Consider the following 16,726-nt stretch of genomic DNA (forward strand, 5'->3'; position numbering starts at 1 on the left):
ACATACTTCACTTTATGAACCGTTTTATTTATTTTCTTTTTGTGCAGGATATTTCTATTTAGATAAACACGAATTTTTAAATTTTCTATTCTATTTTTGGAGTGAAAAAAACCATTTGATTTTTTTATACCCCTTCAATATCCTAAAATAGTCATGTACATACAAAAGATTATGCAAAATATCATTTAGCTACGTGCATGCATTTATTATTGTGTGCAATGTAATATTTCAACATTATTTTGACGTTTTTTAAAGTCATAAAAAATTGCCGCTTTCAAATATAATTAAATATAACAACCGATTTTCACGAATTATGTTCCCTAAACTTGAAAATAAATTATTATCTTCTATTTTGTATGCAATCATTAATTATTCATTAATTCTAAAGTTAAATTAAAAAACAGAATAATTTATTAGAACTTGTCACAAAACCATCTCATGTAAAGTAACAGTCAAACAAAATGAACTTTCAAGCTACGATGCCACAGACTCGCAATTTTACTACAGGCGCTTACATTTCTATTTTACTCTGTAATATAAAACATAATTTTACTTTTAAGTTGTTAATGTAAAGAATATAATCTAAAATCAGATTAAGAATATAATTTAATTTTAACGTAAATTACCTTCCGTTTACTAATGTTGAGTTAAATTTTAAGATAATTTTAAACTTTTCTATAAAGTTCACAAATTTGTTATTTTTAACATTGATAACATTATTTTTTCAATTTTAAAATAAAACAAGCTTCGATAAGAGTTTAGGATTTGTCAAAATGATCTTTTTCAGATCCAAACGTGAACGAGAAAACCAAACACAATCTTTAGTGTTTCAATACTAAATAATCTTCTTATTTATACTTACTGTTGGTCTTCCACAATTTCTTCAATATATCCAAATCAACCATATGCAGAACTGCACAAACTATAACAGCTGCTAAAGCTGCTCTTGGTATAAAATAGAAGTATGGAGTTAGAAGTCCTAGTGTTAACAACACCACCATACCTGAGAATATAAAAATTATAAGTTTACATATCATTTTTTACTCTTATATACTTAAGGTTTTATACGTCATAATTTTGTAATTATTTTGATTGTTAATATACCGTAAAAAAACAAATGAACAATAAAGAATTATTATTGGAACCATTAATGTTTTCCTTAGTCGAAACAGTTAATCTCAGCATGGAAACTTTAAGGTAAACTATTTTAGAGGACATATAATAAAAACTTATAAATAGCTTTACCCGGTGAAAATACTAGATCCAATTTTATTTCACAACTCTATTTAAATCACAAGACGCAAGACAAAAACTTTTCATTTATTTTGCATAGAACTCTTTCAAGATATGTCTATGATATCAAACTTGGCTTCTTAAGATAACAAAGCTGTAGATTTTCAACTTAGCGTCAGAATAGAGACTAGTTCAAAAGAGTATTCGTATATCAAAAATTCAAAAGCCAGTGCGACAGTAAACTATGTTGAAAACTTTTTGATTTATGTAGCCCCTACGGCCTCGCTTCCGTATATAGAGCACTTATTTCGACATGAATAATTTCACTTCCAACCCATTTAACATATTATATATGTTTTACATTTATAAGAACGCGTAAATCGAGCGACAGCTGCTCCTGAACATAAATTACAATGCCTAAAAGAATAACTGAGAACTGTTTCAAACTTTGTCTATAACTTGAATCACAATGGAGTATAATCTAATTTGTTCTGATCCTGCTTTCTCGCTTACATGGTCTGTCTCTTTTAGTCTGAACACATGTATATTGTATGTTACAAAATAAAGAAATTATTAGCAACCAAGGACCACTTAGCTAAATGTTGTGGATACAAATTACAGTTGCAATGGAAGTAAGTCTAAAGTCTCTATTTTTTTATTTAATCCAATGTATGTAAATTTATTGTAGATTATTTTTCCGACCCAAATATCGACCAATAGAATTGCACCATTCGACGTCACGTGGTACAACCTACATGGTATTATACTGATAATTTTTTGAAAATTTTCTCTGGTCGTAGACGTCAAACTGACAGGTTCAATTCAATTGTGAAATTATTGGCCGACATTTGGGACGGAAAAATAATCTCCGGAATACCACACGAGCTTCAAAATTATCTGGCATTTCCCTCAAGGAATTCCCTGCAAACAAATAAAGTCGTCAAGTTTTTCAGGAAAAATCACTCGCGCTTCGCGCTCGTGATTTTTTAACCTTGACTAAAAACTTGACTCCTTCATTTGTTTGCAACGAACCTATCGGAAAATACCCGATAATTTTGAAGCTCTTGTGGTATTATAAGTGAGAAATTTCGATTATTTGAATTGACTCTACAAAACCGTCATGTGAACATAAATTTACCAATAAAAAACTAAAAGCCATACATACCAGTATAAAACCCAGCCGCAGGAGTCCTAACTCCCGACGCGTCGCTCACCGCGCTCCGCGTGAAGGATCCGTTCACGGGGAACGAGCGGAAAAACGATCCGATAATATTGCAAATGCCTAGAGCAACTATCTCTTGAGTCGCGTCCAACGTTTTGCCTTTCGCTGAAATTTGTTTAAGAGACAAAACTTCGTTAAATTGCCTCCTCTTTAGATCCTACTTAAGATTTTAACCGGGCCCACAAACTGTCGAGTACTTATCGTTACAAAAGCAATTAACGTGACATCACGTAGCGAGGTTGTTGCAAGCGTAATTCTGACAGCAAATGTTACGGAACGATAAATAGAATTACATATTTCATTATCGTCTACTTTATATTTCAAAGTTGTAATATTTTCGCTCCGAAAATCTACAAGCAAATTAAGCACGCCACCTCATAATTATATTCACACCCACGATAATATGGAATTCAAATATTGCTCGCCTAATATAATCTCGGTTAAATTTCTTAAGCACACGTAAATAAATAACCACGAATGCCTGAAATGTGTAGTGTGGCTCAGCATATTAATACGTATAATTGTATGCATAGTCTGAATTTAAATTAACGTTTTTAAAAACATTCTGAAAATACATTAAATATACTTCTAAAACAGTTGATATTATGTGACTTAAAGTTATTTTTGAAATCATCAGACTCGTTCATTAACAGCTCCCTCTTTCTTAGTTATAAAGACTGCAAACAACGCTCAGCATAGCACGATTCGTGGACACAATAACAAAGCATTTCTAAGGCTTTTCACAATATAATAACATGTGTTTTAAGAACAAAGAACATCATTCAAATTCATATTTTCATCGTGCCTGAACAAAACGGCCATTTTTCAGTTTCAGATGAATTACTTCCACTGTCACGTCATAATATGTCGGATAATGCCGTGAATATTGCAATATCATAGTTTGCAATATACGTATGAGAATAGAACGCTTGTCGACAAGCCACTGTAACGTAATGCAGTTCTAGATAATGCATTATAGAAGCTGTCTTATTGCTGTTGCGATACTAACATCTTATGGTTATGTTGTCTCGCTAAATGTGCTTTAGGGACGATGTATGCGGAACATTTTAGTAACATACTGTGACTGCGTTCAGCTTCATATGATTGATATTATAGTACTAGAATATTGTATACACTGAGGACGCTTGAATCTGACAAAGTAATTAACTACCAACGTAGTCGTATCACGGTAATATATCAGACACTTTAGTGGTTACTGATTGACGATTATTAGACTACCTAATAAGATATTGTAACGTTGACATATTCCTCTTTATAATAATAAATATGAAACCTTCATAATTGTTTGAAATTAATAATAGCGATATCAATTATATGAGCAAAATATAGGCTACACGTAGGCGTAAAGAATTTATTGGTATTCTGAAATTAATTGTTTGGAAAAACATTCGGAATGCCGAAATTAAAATATCAATTCATTCATTAGACAAAAATCCGTGGGGTTAGTTATACGTAATCCATTTTCGGTCAGTAGACATATAGTCTAAGAAAGACAAGTTGAAAGTTAATCACATACTATCTGAATTTAAGTTTCTGTTTAACTTTTACTTTGAGGTGACGCTTTCCACGCCTTAATAAGATACAATTCAATATTTAAAGCAAGAGCAATATCATAGTGTATCGTATGCTTATACAATATTGCTTTTACTTTTCTATTCTTAGGGTTTACTTTATCATACAATAGCTTTGTATATTATAATATCTATGTATCGATCCAATACCTATTTAATCAACAAAGTAACGTTCAAGCTATGTATAAAGTTTCAACGTGGATGAGTCTATTTGATACTAACTCGTTGTGAAGGTATCCGTTATTTATAGAAATAAGATCTTGGAAATAAAATTCCAATAAATATAATCTAAGAAATTATGATCGAAAATAATGAGACCGTAAATATAGAAATAATGAGGAATATTTCATTAAAAAGCAATAATTTCTGTCTGTACCACTCGAATCCTTATAGATCCTTACTGATTACTTATAGATGAGTATTTACCGTTATATGCTTTTATAAAAACTCAACAATAGCTAATACACAAAATAAAAAGTTCACTCACAATACGCCAATTACAGAACAATAACGGAATAAAGTGAAAATGGAATACAAACAGATTTATTCGAAGACATTAATGAACTGCTGAAGGACAAGTGACTTAAAGTTTCCGCTCGCCTTACCCGCAAGTGAAGCTTATTAACGCTTTAAACCCTTTCACTACAAAAGGCCCGACTACAGTCTACGGGGATAATTAAATCGTCCCAAATATTTTGTAAAAGGAGAGGAATTATAAACGCTATAAGATAGCTCTTTGGTAAACCTTTTCCGAACATAAAGCAATTTGTAATTTCAATGAATAGATTTTATTAGAGATTAGATTTCTATTTATTTCCACGAACTTCTATCGCGAGTAATAATTCCGAAATATCTGGCTTGGTAATTCGTCCTACTCATATTTTAATTAATTTGTATATAATATCAAAATATTTGCTGAATAGTTTTAACTTCTTTTTGAAATTTATTATCTCTAATATTTTCTCGCCTACGAACGACCTACTTACTTACCTAACAAGTTTTTTTTTCTTATTTCAAAAAAAATATAACAGTGGACAGCTTAAAGCTTCACGAAAGTATATTAACAAAATACAATTATGTATAACAAATTAAAAACAAACTATTAAAAATACTTACAAAATGCCTTCGCAATCGCCACATTAGATATTACCCCCACAAGTGGGACCACCAGTAGACCAGTGCCAAGTTGTGAGAACATCTCGCCAGCACTCACAGTCGTGTTGCCTATAGTTGAGTGGAATGGAGGCACTTGGGGCTTTGGTAAACCTGGTGTTATGTTTCCTGCAAAATTATGTTGGACTTAATTTTAAGGACTACTGCAGTGTTTGGGAGGAACTAAAAGAGATGGAAAGAGAAAGTAATCATTTAAGATTTTGTGATATTCACCTAGACTCACTCTGTACGTAATACAATTTATCAAAAGATGGTCAAAACGCGAGAAAATTTACCAAAGTTGCGTTTCATTCGCCCGAAAAATATGTACTACATTTTGTGAAAAATCCTATGAATGATCTAATCCGACCTTTGCCCAATATAAAATATATCCTTTTTTGTATGACATTTCTGTTGGTCGAGCTACGATTTGGCTTGAATACTCAATCTCACGCTGGGACGCTTACCAACTCTCTACAAATGAGGGGCGTGAAATAATCATTTTAAATGCTAATGTGTTTGACTGGTGTCGGGAAACGAAATCTCTTTACATCTTTTCTAGATATTTATTCTATTTTCTTCCGATTTCAACCAGTCCAGTTTACAAATGAAAAAATATTATTAATAGTAAATTGCATGAGGGAAAATAAAATTGTATTTAAAATTGAAACAATTCAAAATTCATCAATGTTCTTAACAAATACGAAAATAATTGATGTAAAAAGTATTTTATATTTTTGGTTTGAGTTTATTTATCCGTCCCGAGGCGAAAACCGCACTTCTAGTTTAATACCTCCCCTGAGAGTTGCTGTAATTCAGAAGCTGTCGTAAAATGTGTTTGATTTTACGTCCAAAGATGGATAAACTTAAAACATCGATTCTATCAAATATCATTATTTCAGGGACAAAAATAAAACAAACATTTTTATGATAGTATAAAAAGAAATTGGAAAAATAGGACAATAACGTAGGCTGTTTATATAAAAAACCTTCTAGATATAAATCAAAATAAGATATAATAAAGCCTAAAAGAGGTATTAAAGTCAATGCTATTTTTAAATGACTAAAATACAAAATAATGATTGTTTTGGAAAAACTGTGTACACGATTATTTATTTAGGTAGATTCGAGTAAACATTAACTCTACAATCAAGGGCAGAAGGGCTTTTGTGAATTCAATGAAATTCTAAATTATAAAGAGATAAAACTAATTTTTATGTATAATCATCTAATTTATGATTTACGCAAACATAATTGCAAGACATAAATTGCCCAAGGAGTCACAATAGGGCCATGCTATTGTTGACGAATTGTCGCTTCCGCTATTGCATCACGTAATGCGCTCTATTATGATTGACTTGGCTGGTTATTCACATTACTTCATTATATATTTGAACACTTGTACCAATACTGTATAAAGTACATAATATAGATACACATTCGGGTCACCGTTACCTAAAATCAATGCAGGAACAATGAGAAACATGTTCAATTATGACGCATTGTTCGCTTTGGCCTCTATTTTATCGATAAATTTTTCCTTACAGACCATTCTTCACACATTTTTATCTATATGCAATAATATTATTGTAAAGAGAAAAGATTTGATTGTTTGTTTGTTACAATTTCACTTAAAAAAACTTATCGCCCAAATTAATCTGCTAAATTGTTTCCCCTTTTTCCCTCTGCATACAATCTCAGATTTATAATACATAAAAAAAGACGTGTGGCACTCGGGGACTGCCGCGGTAAAGCTATTGCATAGCATGCCTTCAAGCCACACCTCCGCGCCCGTCGGAGTGGGGAGCGTGAGGTTTTTTCGTTACGGAATTTCTGGATTCGGTCCCCGCACTCAAGGCCCGCGATAGAAGCTATGCAATAGCTTAAAAATATAATACTATTAATAGCGTTGTAAGAATCCAATGTTTATTTTCATGTTTTAGATAAATATCTTAAATGGTTCGTCTATAAAAGGTTTCAATTAAAGCAAATCTTATCATAACAAAGAAAAATCCTTCGGGCGTCGTGTATATAACTTTTTATTTGACGAATATCGAATAGTTTCTTGGTTTCATAGTTATTTTCCAGTCGTCTGCGTCATTTTTATTTCCAATACATTGTCTTGAACAATACGTCTATTAGAGGATTATATCGCTAACAATATTTCATTTTAGTATATAGTGCAATAATTTAACTGCGTAATATAAAACCGATTTAAGACAACACATTTTTCCAAGCAGAGGCAAACGACATTATAAACGATACGACTCTAATTTGTCACGCTATCACGTAGTGCACGTTTTGTAGCAAATATTTGAGGTCGACATTTGTAATGCAATGTAAAGAGCGTGGATAAAATATATTGACATAATAAATTCCAATCAATTAAATATATGTTGTCTATTGTAAACATACAATAACAAGGTTCATATAATTTTATCTGCATGAAAAGAAAAGTTAAATGCTTTTGTTGTATTTACAATACATTGTATTTCTTACGTATATAATTGTATATATTCATAGGAAAAACACGTCTAAGTATAGTTAAAATAATTTGGAAAATCCAAAAGTGCACGCCTCATAATTTTTTTTAATAAATATTTATTAATTATTATTTTTGTTTATTTAATAACAATTAAACCACATCGAATCAGACCCTGAAAAATGAAAGGGTTCTATTCCTGAGCATACTCAAGCGTAAGAGAAAAAAAAAGACTCGATTAGTAAAGTATTTCGGTCGCTATCGTGTTAACAAGAAAAAGGATCCGCACATACAGACACACGGACGTCCAAGACAGAACTTTTTTAAACTGTTTTTTAACTAGTTTAAATAACAAAAATGACATCAAAAATATCATGAACGTTAAAAATAGTGTTTTTTCTTAATATATGTGTGTATGTATTATCTTACAAGTGCAATGTATGATACATAAAGACATTTTAAGTTTGAAAAATCAGATGTTTTGCGCGAAGTGACAGTAGTACCCACCTCAACGCTTCGCTTATGAGGCGTGCAAAAATACATTTCCATACGTTTATATTTTCTTCTACTACGCTATTGTCTAGATATTTTTGAATTGCCATCTATTTAAACACATTATAGTATACATATAACTGTGTTAAAATCAAGCAGTGGCTGAGAGACCAGCTTTCAATGGGATTGTATTAGTCCCAAATTGGCTGAAATTTGCCAACAGAGAGAGTTTGGCCGAGTTAAAATTGGGTCCATAATAAGGACTAAGCTAACAAATGGTCTTCCAATTTAAATGAAATATAAAACCGAAGAAGAGTTGTGCTAAATGAAGTTGTATAGATCTGAATTTTAATTCAGGTACTTACATGAAGTCCTTTGAAATTAGATCATAAAATTATTATGAGCGTTAGTTTTTTTTATTTATGAAAAGGCCAATAAAGTGACATACTTTTTACATAACAAAGCGTAACTCATGCACATTTTTTGTATTTTGTTATTAAATAATAGGATTCTACAACACGATTTTCTCATAAGTAGTATAATTTATCTCAACATTTAGAACACACAACAGTGAACGTGGTCACGGTCAATGTCATAAGAAAACACTTATTCGCATGTATTATTAATTAGAAACATGTGTCCTATACGGCTATACATAAACTGGATAGTTTGATCTAATATCTCAGTCATTGTGCTGTATTATACCTAGATGTAATTAATTAATAATAATACCACAATATGTTCTAGTTGTTCTTACATATAATATATACCTAGTTATAGTTACATGTTCATTTCCTTAGTTTGAAGACTTGAACAATATGTATAGAAAAAAATTTGAATTAAAAGCACGTTCACCTTAAAAAATGGCTTTGTTAATATTTAATCACTTTTAACACACAATACCTATAATTAGCATTACCATCCAACTCGAAGGACCAAATACCCGTATCATCATTACTACCTATGTATACAAATAGTTATATAACTTACAAATGTAACACAATCAGGAAATACTAAAAATAGCTATATATTAACTTACCAGTTAAAATAAAAGGGTTATTCTTGTCCTGGTGCAAGAAGAAAGCCAGCACAGACGCAATGACGACAACAACCGCGTTTCTAGAAACACCCACGAACCAAAGTGTTCGCTTTACTATCACGCTGTTTTTCCCACCCTTTTCGTCGTTGATATGGATGTCTTTTAATGCCTGAAAAATGTTTTATTTTATTAATTGCTAACTTTTAATAATTCACTTTTATGAAGCATGAAAAGTGATAAGGGGAGTGATGAAAAGCATATTTCTGAAGGATTAGATAATGTGGAAATTTGCATAGAGCCGCATTGAAATGATATCTCTTTACAATATAATATTGTCGTATGATCAAGAACAGAGCAAATCCGTAAGGCACACCAAAACTCTATCATAGAAATTACAATTTTTGGAATCTAACATATTCTTTACAATATAATATTTCCGAAAGATCAAAAGATCAGCAAATCGATAAGCCAACACTCAAACTCTATCATAGAGTTACAATATTAGAAATCCATGATGTTTGAATATCCCCGCCTCTTTTGCTGATAATTACATTACTATCGTTTATACTAAGCAACAATAACAACTCCACAATACATCGACACTAAACTGATAAAGTCCTAGAAACATCATAGCAAACAATAGCAGATAGCATAAATACAATTTGTATGAAAGCTACTTTGCACTCCCAGTCGGTACACTTTCAGCATACAGTTCATTGTATAGTAATCTCTGACAGCTGTTCTATCTAGACGTGCACAATGTGTGCGAAGTAATTTATGATTCCATATTAGCGATGAGCGCTTCTAATATGAATCTCTCTAGCTTGATTTATAATCCGATTCATTTATGACGTTAAATTATTTATATACCTATCTTTAATTCGATAGTTATGCGTCTTGAGAATACAACTAACAATTATTAGGAAAACAAAGGAAGGTAAAACAGAATTTAGAAAAAACTGTGGAAATACTTTCATGTCTGTCAAAAATGTAACATCGTATACCGTCACGTTTAAATTAGGTATGTATATGAAATGCCACCTATGTGCTAATTCACTAATCATATTTACTGCATCAAGAACGGCTTGGACATCACGTTTTCTCAAACTATTTGATTTTCACAAATGCCAGTTGAACAACATTATAAAAATACATAATATAACATTTCAAATTCAATGTTATTCAGAATTCACACTCTTGATGAGAATTTCGATGAGAGAAGTGTAAAAACTCATATAATTCAAATGAAATGAAATGAAATGAAATGAAATGATTTATTTTGCAAGAAATGTGGTAGATTTACAGATGTTGCATAATTCATTGTTCAGCACAAATCGCCAATTGATTGGCATGCAAAAATTAACAAGAGAATGTCAATGTCTTACTACATAAATATCATTTTTATAATAATTATACATATGTCAACTATTATGTACCCTTTTTCACTTTCAATTATTATATAATATTTATGTCAATTATTACGCTTTTTACTATTAAATGTCAATTACTACAAATACAATTTAATTTATATAAATAAGCAATTACAAAATTATAATATTATGTCATATTTTGATTTTTGAAAAAATTCTTTTAAGTCATAAAAACATTTTTCAATTAGCCAGGCTTTTAAACGCTTTTTAAAAATATTAAATGGCAATTCCCTCAAAGATTTGGGAATTTCATTGAATATATTTATACACATAACAGATGCATTTTTTTGGTGTAAGGCCGTACGGCATTTAGGCATCAGCAGCCTTGTAGGGTCTCTATTGCCAAGTTGATATCCCTCTTTTGCAGATCTAAACAAATCCTTATGTTTCTTAGCAAACATACAAGATTCCAGGATGTACAAACCAGTTAATGTTAATAGTTTGCATTTTTTGAAGAGTGGTCGGCAAGAGTCCATTGGGGACGCATTACAGAGAGCCCTAACACATTTCTTTTGTCCAATAAAGACACTCTTTACATTCGTTGAGTTTCCCCAAAACAGTATACCATACCTTAGCACAGAAGCAACATAAGCATGATATGCTGTCAGGGCAGCTTCATACGAAATTGTTTTTCTTAGTTTTCTTAGGGCAAATACGAACTGGTTAATTTTAGAACAGATAAATTCACATTGTAATTTCCAGTTTATATGCTCGTCAATTTGTACCCCGAGAAACTTTGTACTATCTACTTGCTCTATTTGTTTGCCATTGTATTCTAGATTTATGCTAATTTTATTTGTCTGATAATTAGTAAATTGAATAAATTTTGTTTTCGTCATATTGGGTGTCAAATCATTACTCTCAAGCCATGTCATAATAGAATTTAATGTATTATTCAAAGTCATGTTATAGTCAGAATCTTTTTGATTGTCAGGAATAGTCAAACATATGTCATCAGCGAATAATGCACAATTATAATTCGTCACGTTTGGTAAATCATTTATATAAATTAAAAATAGCAAAGGTCCCAACATGCTTCCTTGTGGTACACCACACGTGTTATACTCATAAGATGATTTATACGGCGTCATTTCATATTTATGATTTAAATTTGAGATTTCTACACACTGTTTTCTTCCGGATAAGTAACTCTTGATTAAGTCATAAGCAATGCCTCTGATTACATATTGTTCGCACTTATTCAATAATATGTCATGATTAACCACATCAAATGCCTTTGTCAAATCAAAAAATATTGATATTACAGGCATCTTTTTATCAATGCTTTCAGTTATATTTTTTAACACGGAAAATATAGACATCTCTGTGGATTTGTTTTTTTGGAAACCACTTTGTTGTGAACTTATAACATTATTTTTTAGAAAGAACGTTGATAATCTTTTGTATATAGCCTTTTCAAAGATTTTTGCAAATATAGAAATTAAAGTAATGGGACGATAATTGTTAATCTCGCTCCGATTTCCTTTTTTGTGTAAGGGTCTTATCACTGATAGCTTCAACATTTCTGGAAAAATACCTTGGTCGAAACATTTATTTAAAATATTTTCCAGAACATGTGCTATGTACTGTTTACATTCTTTGAGTATAGTAGTACAGATAGAGTCATAGCCAACAGCTCTTGTTTTTTTGAGTGACTGAATAATATTTAAGATTTCTGTTGTGGAAGTAGGAGCAATAAAGATACTTTTACTGACTGGGTTAATATTATTTTTATAATTTTTAGTCATAGGTCCAGTACTTGAGTTGATTTTATTTTTAGTAATATTTATAAAATAGTCATTAAATTTATTAGCAATAATCATAGGTTCAAGTTATTAACCGCTGAGTATTGGATTCAGAGTTGAATTAGTAAATTGACTCAAATACATGAACATTCAATCATTGATTTAAATGCCAGAACTGGCCAAATTAAGCACATATTTTGAGTTAATTAATAGCCAAGAACGTGAACGTGGTAAATACGTGCACCAATTATGAGTCTGGCTTTTTATGCAAATCGTGGATATTTAGGTATAGGTTACGGTCGAACTACCTTAATTATATTAAGAATATACACAAAGTGTATCGTATTTATGGGAATGGTCAATAAAACGAAAGGTCTTAACATTGTAAACTAAATCTTTTTATCTTTTGTTCAAATCGGACCGTTCGGTCTCATATCGCTTGAGCTAAAAACCACGATTATTGGGAGTACAGCTATCCCAGTATATATTAAATACGTGTTCAGGGAGCAATAATGTAATAAGTTGTTTAACTAGTTGTTAAACTGCTGTAGTTGTTAAACGGAGACAATTATATTCCTGCAATCGTGACAATAATGGGGGCTTGGTAAAGTCGATCGATTCTGTTCTCGGGTGAAATTGTCTTCATAACCAGTCTGGCAATGTACGCTGTATTAGATTTTAGTACCGAATTTAACGTTGCTGTACTCTTGTAAAAAGACAGTAAAATAGACATACGTAAAGATCGTAGATAAAGAATGTATGTATAAGAAAATTTGGTTTTCATGAACATTACATTACAGACATACTTTTCGATTTATCGCAGAGATTTTTAGGTCTTTGATGAATCGTGTTTTTGGAAGCATTAAATATCATCATTTATCACTTTTGTGCACTCCAATGTCAAAATCAAATTAAACCTAGAGCTCTTAAAATACAGTAGGTAAGTCCCTGAAAAATAATATTCAACGCGCATATGACCTACCTTCATGCCCATCAGTACAATACAGCACGAGAGGCCCAGTAGAGTATCTTGCATCCTCGTGTTCCCGATATTGTGGAAGACCCCTTTCCAAGTGGCTATGAAAGTCTCAGCGTCGAACTTGAGTCCCAACAGGCCCTTTATCTGCGAGGACGCGATCGTTATGGCCGCGGCCGAAGTGAATCCAGATACAACTGGTGTTGATACAATTTCAACCAGAAATCCTAAAATGGGAAGATGTGGGTAGAAATATGATGCTTGAATGTGCTTGGTACCAAATTATTTAGTTCTTCGTTGGAATTGTATTCAAGAAAAACATAAACATAGAAAACCTTCAAAGATCAATACAATAAAAATAACTACAATATTATGTTCAGTAAGGAGGCATTTAAAATCAATTCATTATTCTTCTGTCACTGCTATCTATCACAATTATATAAAGGTGATTCGAATTAATTGATGTAAGTCGTCTTATCACACTATCTACAATAGAAACACACGATAGACACTTGATAGTTGATAGACATTAATTTACATTAAAATCCAGTAATCAATGATCGATTTACATCAAGTGGCTCGTATTCTCGCTTATACGAGCGAATAAATCAAAATCCCAAATCTCACGGTTGACACCACCATAAATAATCCTTGCAGACGATTTAGGACGGTGTATTTCCCATGCAATCTGTTACATTTGTTAAGCGAGCAAAAAAAGCGGCAACTTAAAAAGTATAACATTTATTTAAATTTGAAATAATAAATTTATAATCTTACCGAGTTGTGAAATCCCAGCGATGAGTTGTACGATACCGCCAATAAAACATAGGAGTATGGCGAAATCTGGATTAGTTCCATTCGTATAAGTAAACGTCAATAAGGAGAGTAATGCTGTGGGACCAATGTTTACTTGCGGTATCGTACCCATAACACCGTAGACGAATCCACCAGCGAATGACGCGTACAAGCCATACTGAAAATATTGTTGATCGTGTGAAAAATTTATAATGTACAATTTTTTAAATTAATAGAGCATCACGAAAGATAATAAAATAGAACGATATGTACAGAAAGATAGAATCTGAATTTTATGAAGATTATTGAATATTGACCTAATGCCTATGACTGAAAACCTTCCGTGATACGATTGAATGGGGTTGATCTGTGGAAAAACTCAAATTATTGACGTTGATTCATTATCACCTTTGTAGTATATATTATTTTATTTAAGTATTTTTACTCTATTTTCACTTTTAAATGTTTAAAATTACTCTATTATTAATAATCTTTAAACCGAATTTTACATCAATTAAGATGCTTTGAAATTTTAAACTGTTCGGGCAAGACATTTATTGACATCTTAAAAAGGATGGGGTTGTTCCAGAAAATTGTTTGTTCTTTCTTCTTTTAATAAAACTAGATGGGGTTCGACTTCAGGAAAATTTTCAACGACGATGAGACGATAGGCAGAAATTAAAAAATATATTTTATTTCCACGAACACCCATTGAAGGTATATTGATCCTTCAGTAGGTAATTTAAAATTAGGCCAAATATCTTGCTCTTGCCTTCTAGCGTTTAGCTACTATTATGTATTCTGTGCCTGGACATTAATAATTGAATTTTCAATAATATTAGGTACTGCTGTTTTGTATTTATGAGGACATTATGCACATCGATTAGAATATCATTCAAGATATTTATGTTTAGTCATTAGGTTTGTTTATTTACAGATTTATTTATACTGTGTAAGAGATAATAACTCCAATATAAACTACAATAGATAGGAAATAAGGTCTTTTTAGGGTTCCGTAGCCAAAATGGCAAAAACGGAACCCTTATAGTTTCGTCATGTCCGTCTGTCCGTCTGTCCGTCTGTCCGTCTGTCACAGCCGATTTACTCGGAAACTATAAGTACTACAGTGATGAAATTTGATGGGAATGTGTGTTGTATGAACCGCTACAAAAATATGACACTAAATAGTAAAAAAAAGAATTGGGGGTGGGGCCCCCCATACATGTAACTGAGGGATGAAATTTTTTTTTTCGATGTACATACCCGTGTGGGGTATCAATGGAAAGGTCTTTTAAAATGATATAAAGTTTTCTAAAAAACATTTTTCTTAAAGTGAACGGTTTTTGAGATATCAGCTCTCAAAGTCGTAAAAAGTATGTCCCCCCCCCCTCTATTTTTATAACTACGGGGTATAAAATTCTAAAAAAAATAGAGGTGATGCATGCTAATTAACTCTTTCAACGATTTTTGGTTTGATCAAAGTATCTCTTATAGTTTTTGAGATAGGTTGATTTAACTGTAATTTATTATATTTGCTGCTACGGAACCCTTTGTGCGCGAGCCCGACTCGCACTTGGCCGGTTTTATTTATTTTAATTTCAATATTTATAATCGAAAAAGAACTCTAAATTCTAATTAAATGAATGTCTATTTCCGCAAAGCTAACTGATACTATTTTGGAAATAATTGAATTCATGAAACGATTTCCTTGTATTACAAAAAAAGTAAATGGTTCTTTTATCTATTAACATCGAGACTCTTTGAAAATACTACAACTCTTTGAACAATATATAGATTTTTCTTATGAAATAAAAAATAATTATAATATTATTTTTAAATGTATTTAAGTTGTTCACATTGCTGCATAATAAATTCTCTCTTCTAACACTATCTTGTTAAAAATGTTGACCAAATGACAACAATGCCTGGCATTGTTTGCGAGCAAGCAATTTTTCGGAGCCTCTCTTCTACGAGCCTCGAAGAAAATAAATTATATAAGGCATACACTAATATATTATAATAAATAAGAATTTGGTTCCTATATAAAATGTGCAAAAAAATATAACGTTTTTCATAAGTTCTCGTAAAGAAAACTTCATTATTTTTCCTTGATTAATCCTCATTTATAATTTACAAGATAATTCAGTTCAAGTTTAATCATATTCAAACTATGTCACACACTATTTTCTTATCAGAAACATCAATATTTATTGATTAAAATCCTCGGAGCACGCAAATCACTTAGAGCCTAGCAAACCTTAAGGCCGCTACAGACATGATTCATTTGAAATTAAAAACACGGTTTAGCTGCTATTTTCACTCTGTTATTTTTCAAGTACAATATCATACAATATGTAACTTATGTACTAGTTGCGTCGAGAACTATATAATTCATTTCTGTTGTTCTGTGTTGGCACGACTTCAGGTTTGTCTTTATTTCATTATGAAAAATTCGAATATAAAATGCATAGGAAGTATAGTTCAAGGAAAAAGAAATCAGTTATGATTTTGAAACATTTATGTAAGAAACGAGGCGTTCTTGGCAAAGGTTTTAGACTTAATTTCAGG

General features: G+C 31.4%; 1 protein-coding gene across 1 annotated transcript in view; it reads right to left on the reverse strand.

Moving 5' to 3' along the window:
- Positions 1-16,726, reverse strand: part of LOC149486619 (sodium-independent sulfate anion transporter-like) — a 30,937-nt gene that overhangs the window by 12,163 nt on the left and 2,048 nt on the right. Inside the window, exons 3-8 of the mRNA XM_089698223.1 lie at positions 14,141-14,336; positions 13,370-13,590; positions 9,213-9,381; positions 5,164-5,328; positions 2,399-2,560; positions 863-1,003 (exon numbers count right to left, since the gene is read on the reverse strand). Coding sequence (XP_089554349.1) covers positions 863-1,003; positions 2,399-2,560; positions 5,164-5,328; positions 9,213-9,381; positions 13,370-13,590; positions 14,141-14,336 — 1,054 coding nt within the window. The remainder of the gene's footprint in view (positions 1-862; positions 1,004-2,398; positions 2,561-5,163; positions 5,329-9,212; positions 9,382-13,369; positions 13,591-14,140; positions 14,337-16,726) is intronic.

Source organism: Colias philodice, chromosome 8 (assembly GCF_061535455.1).
Source record: "Colias philodice isolate Cphi_HAF_F1 chromosome 8, ilColPhil1 Martin Lab GWU primary, whole genome shotgun sequence".
Taxonomy (NCBI): domain Eukaryota; kingdom Metazoa; phylum Arthropoda; class Insecta; order Lepidoptera; family Pieridae; genus Colias; species Colias philodice.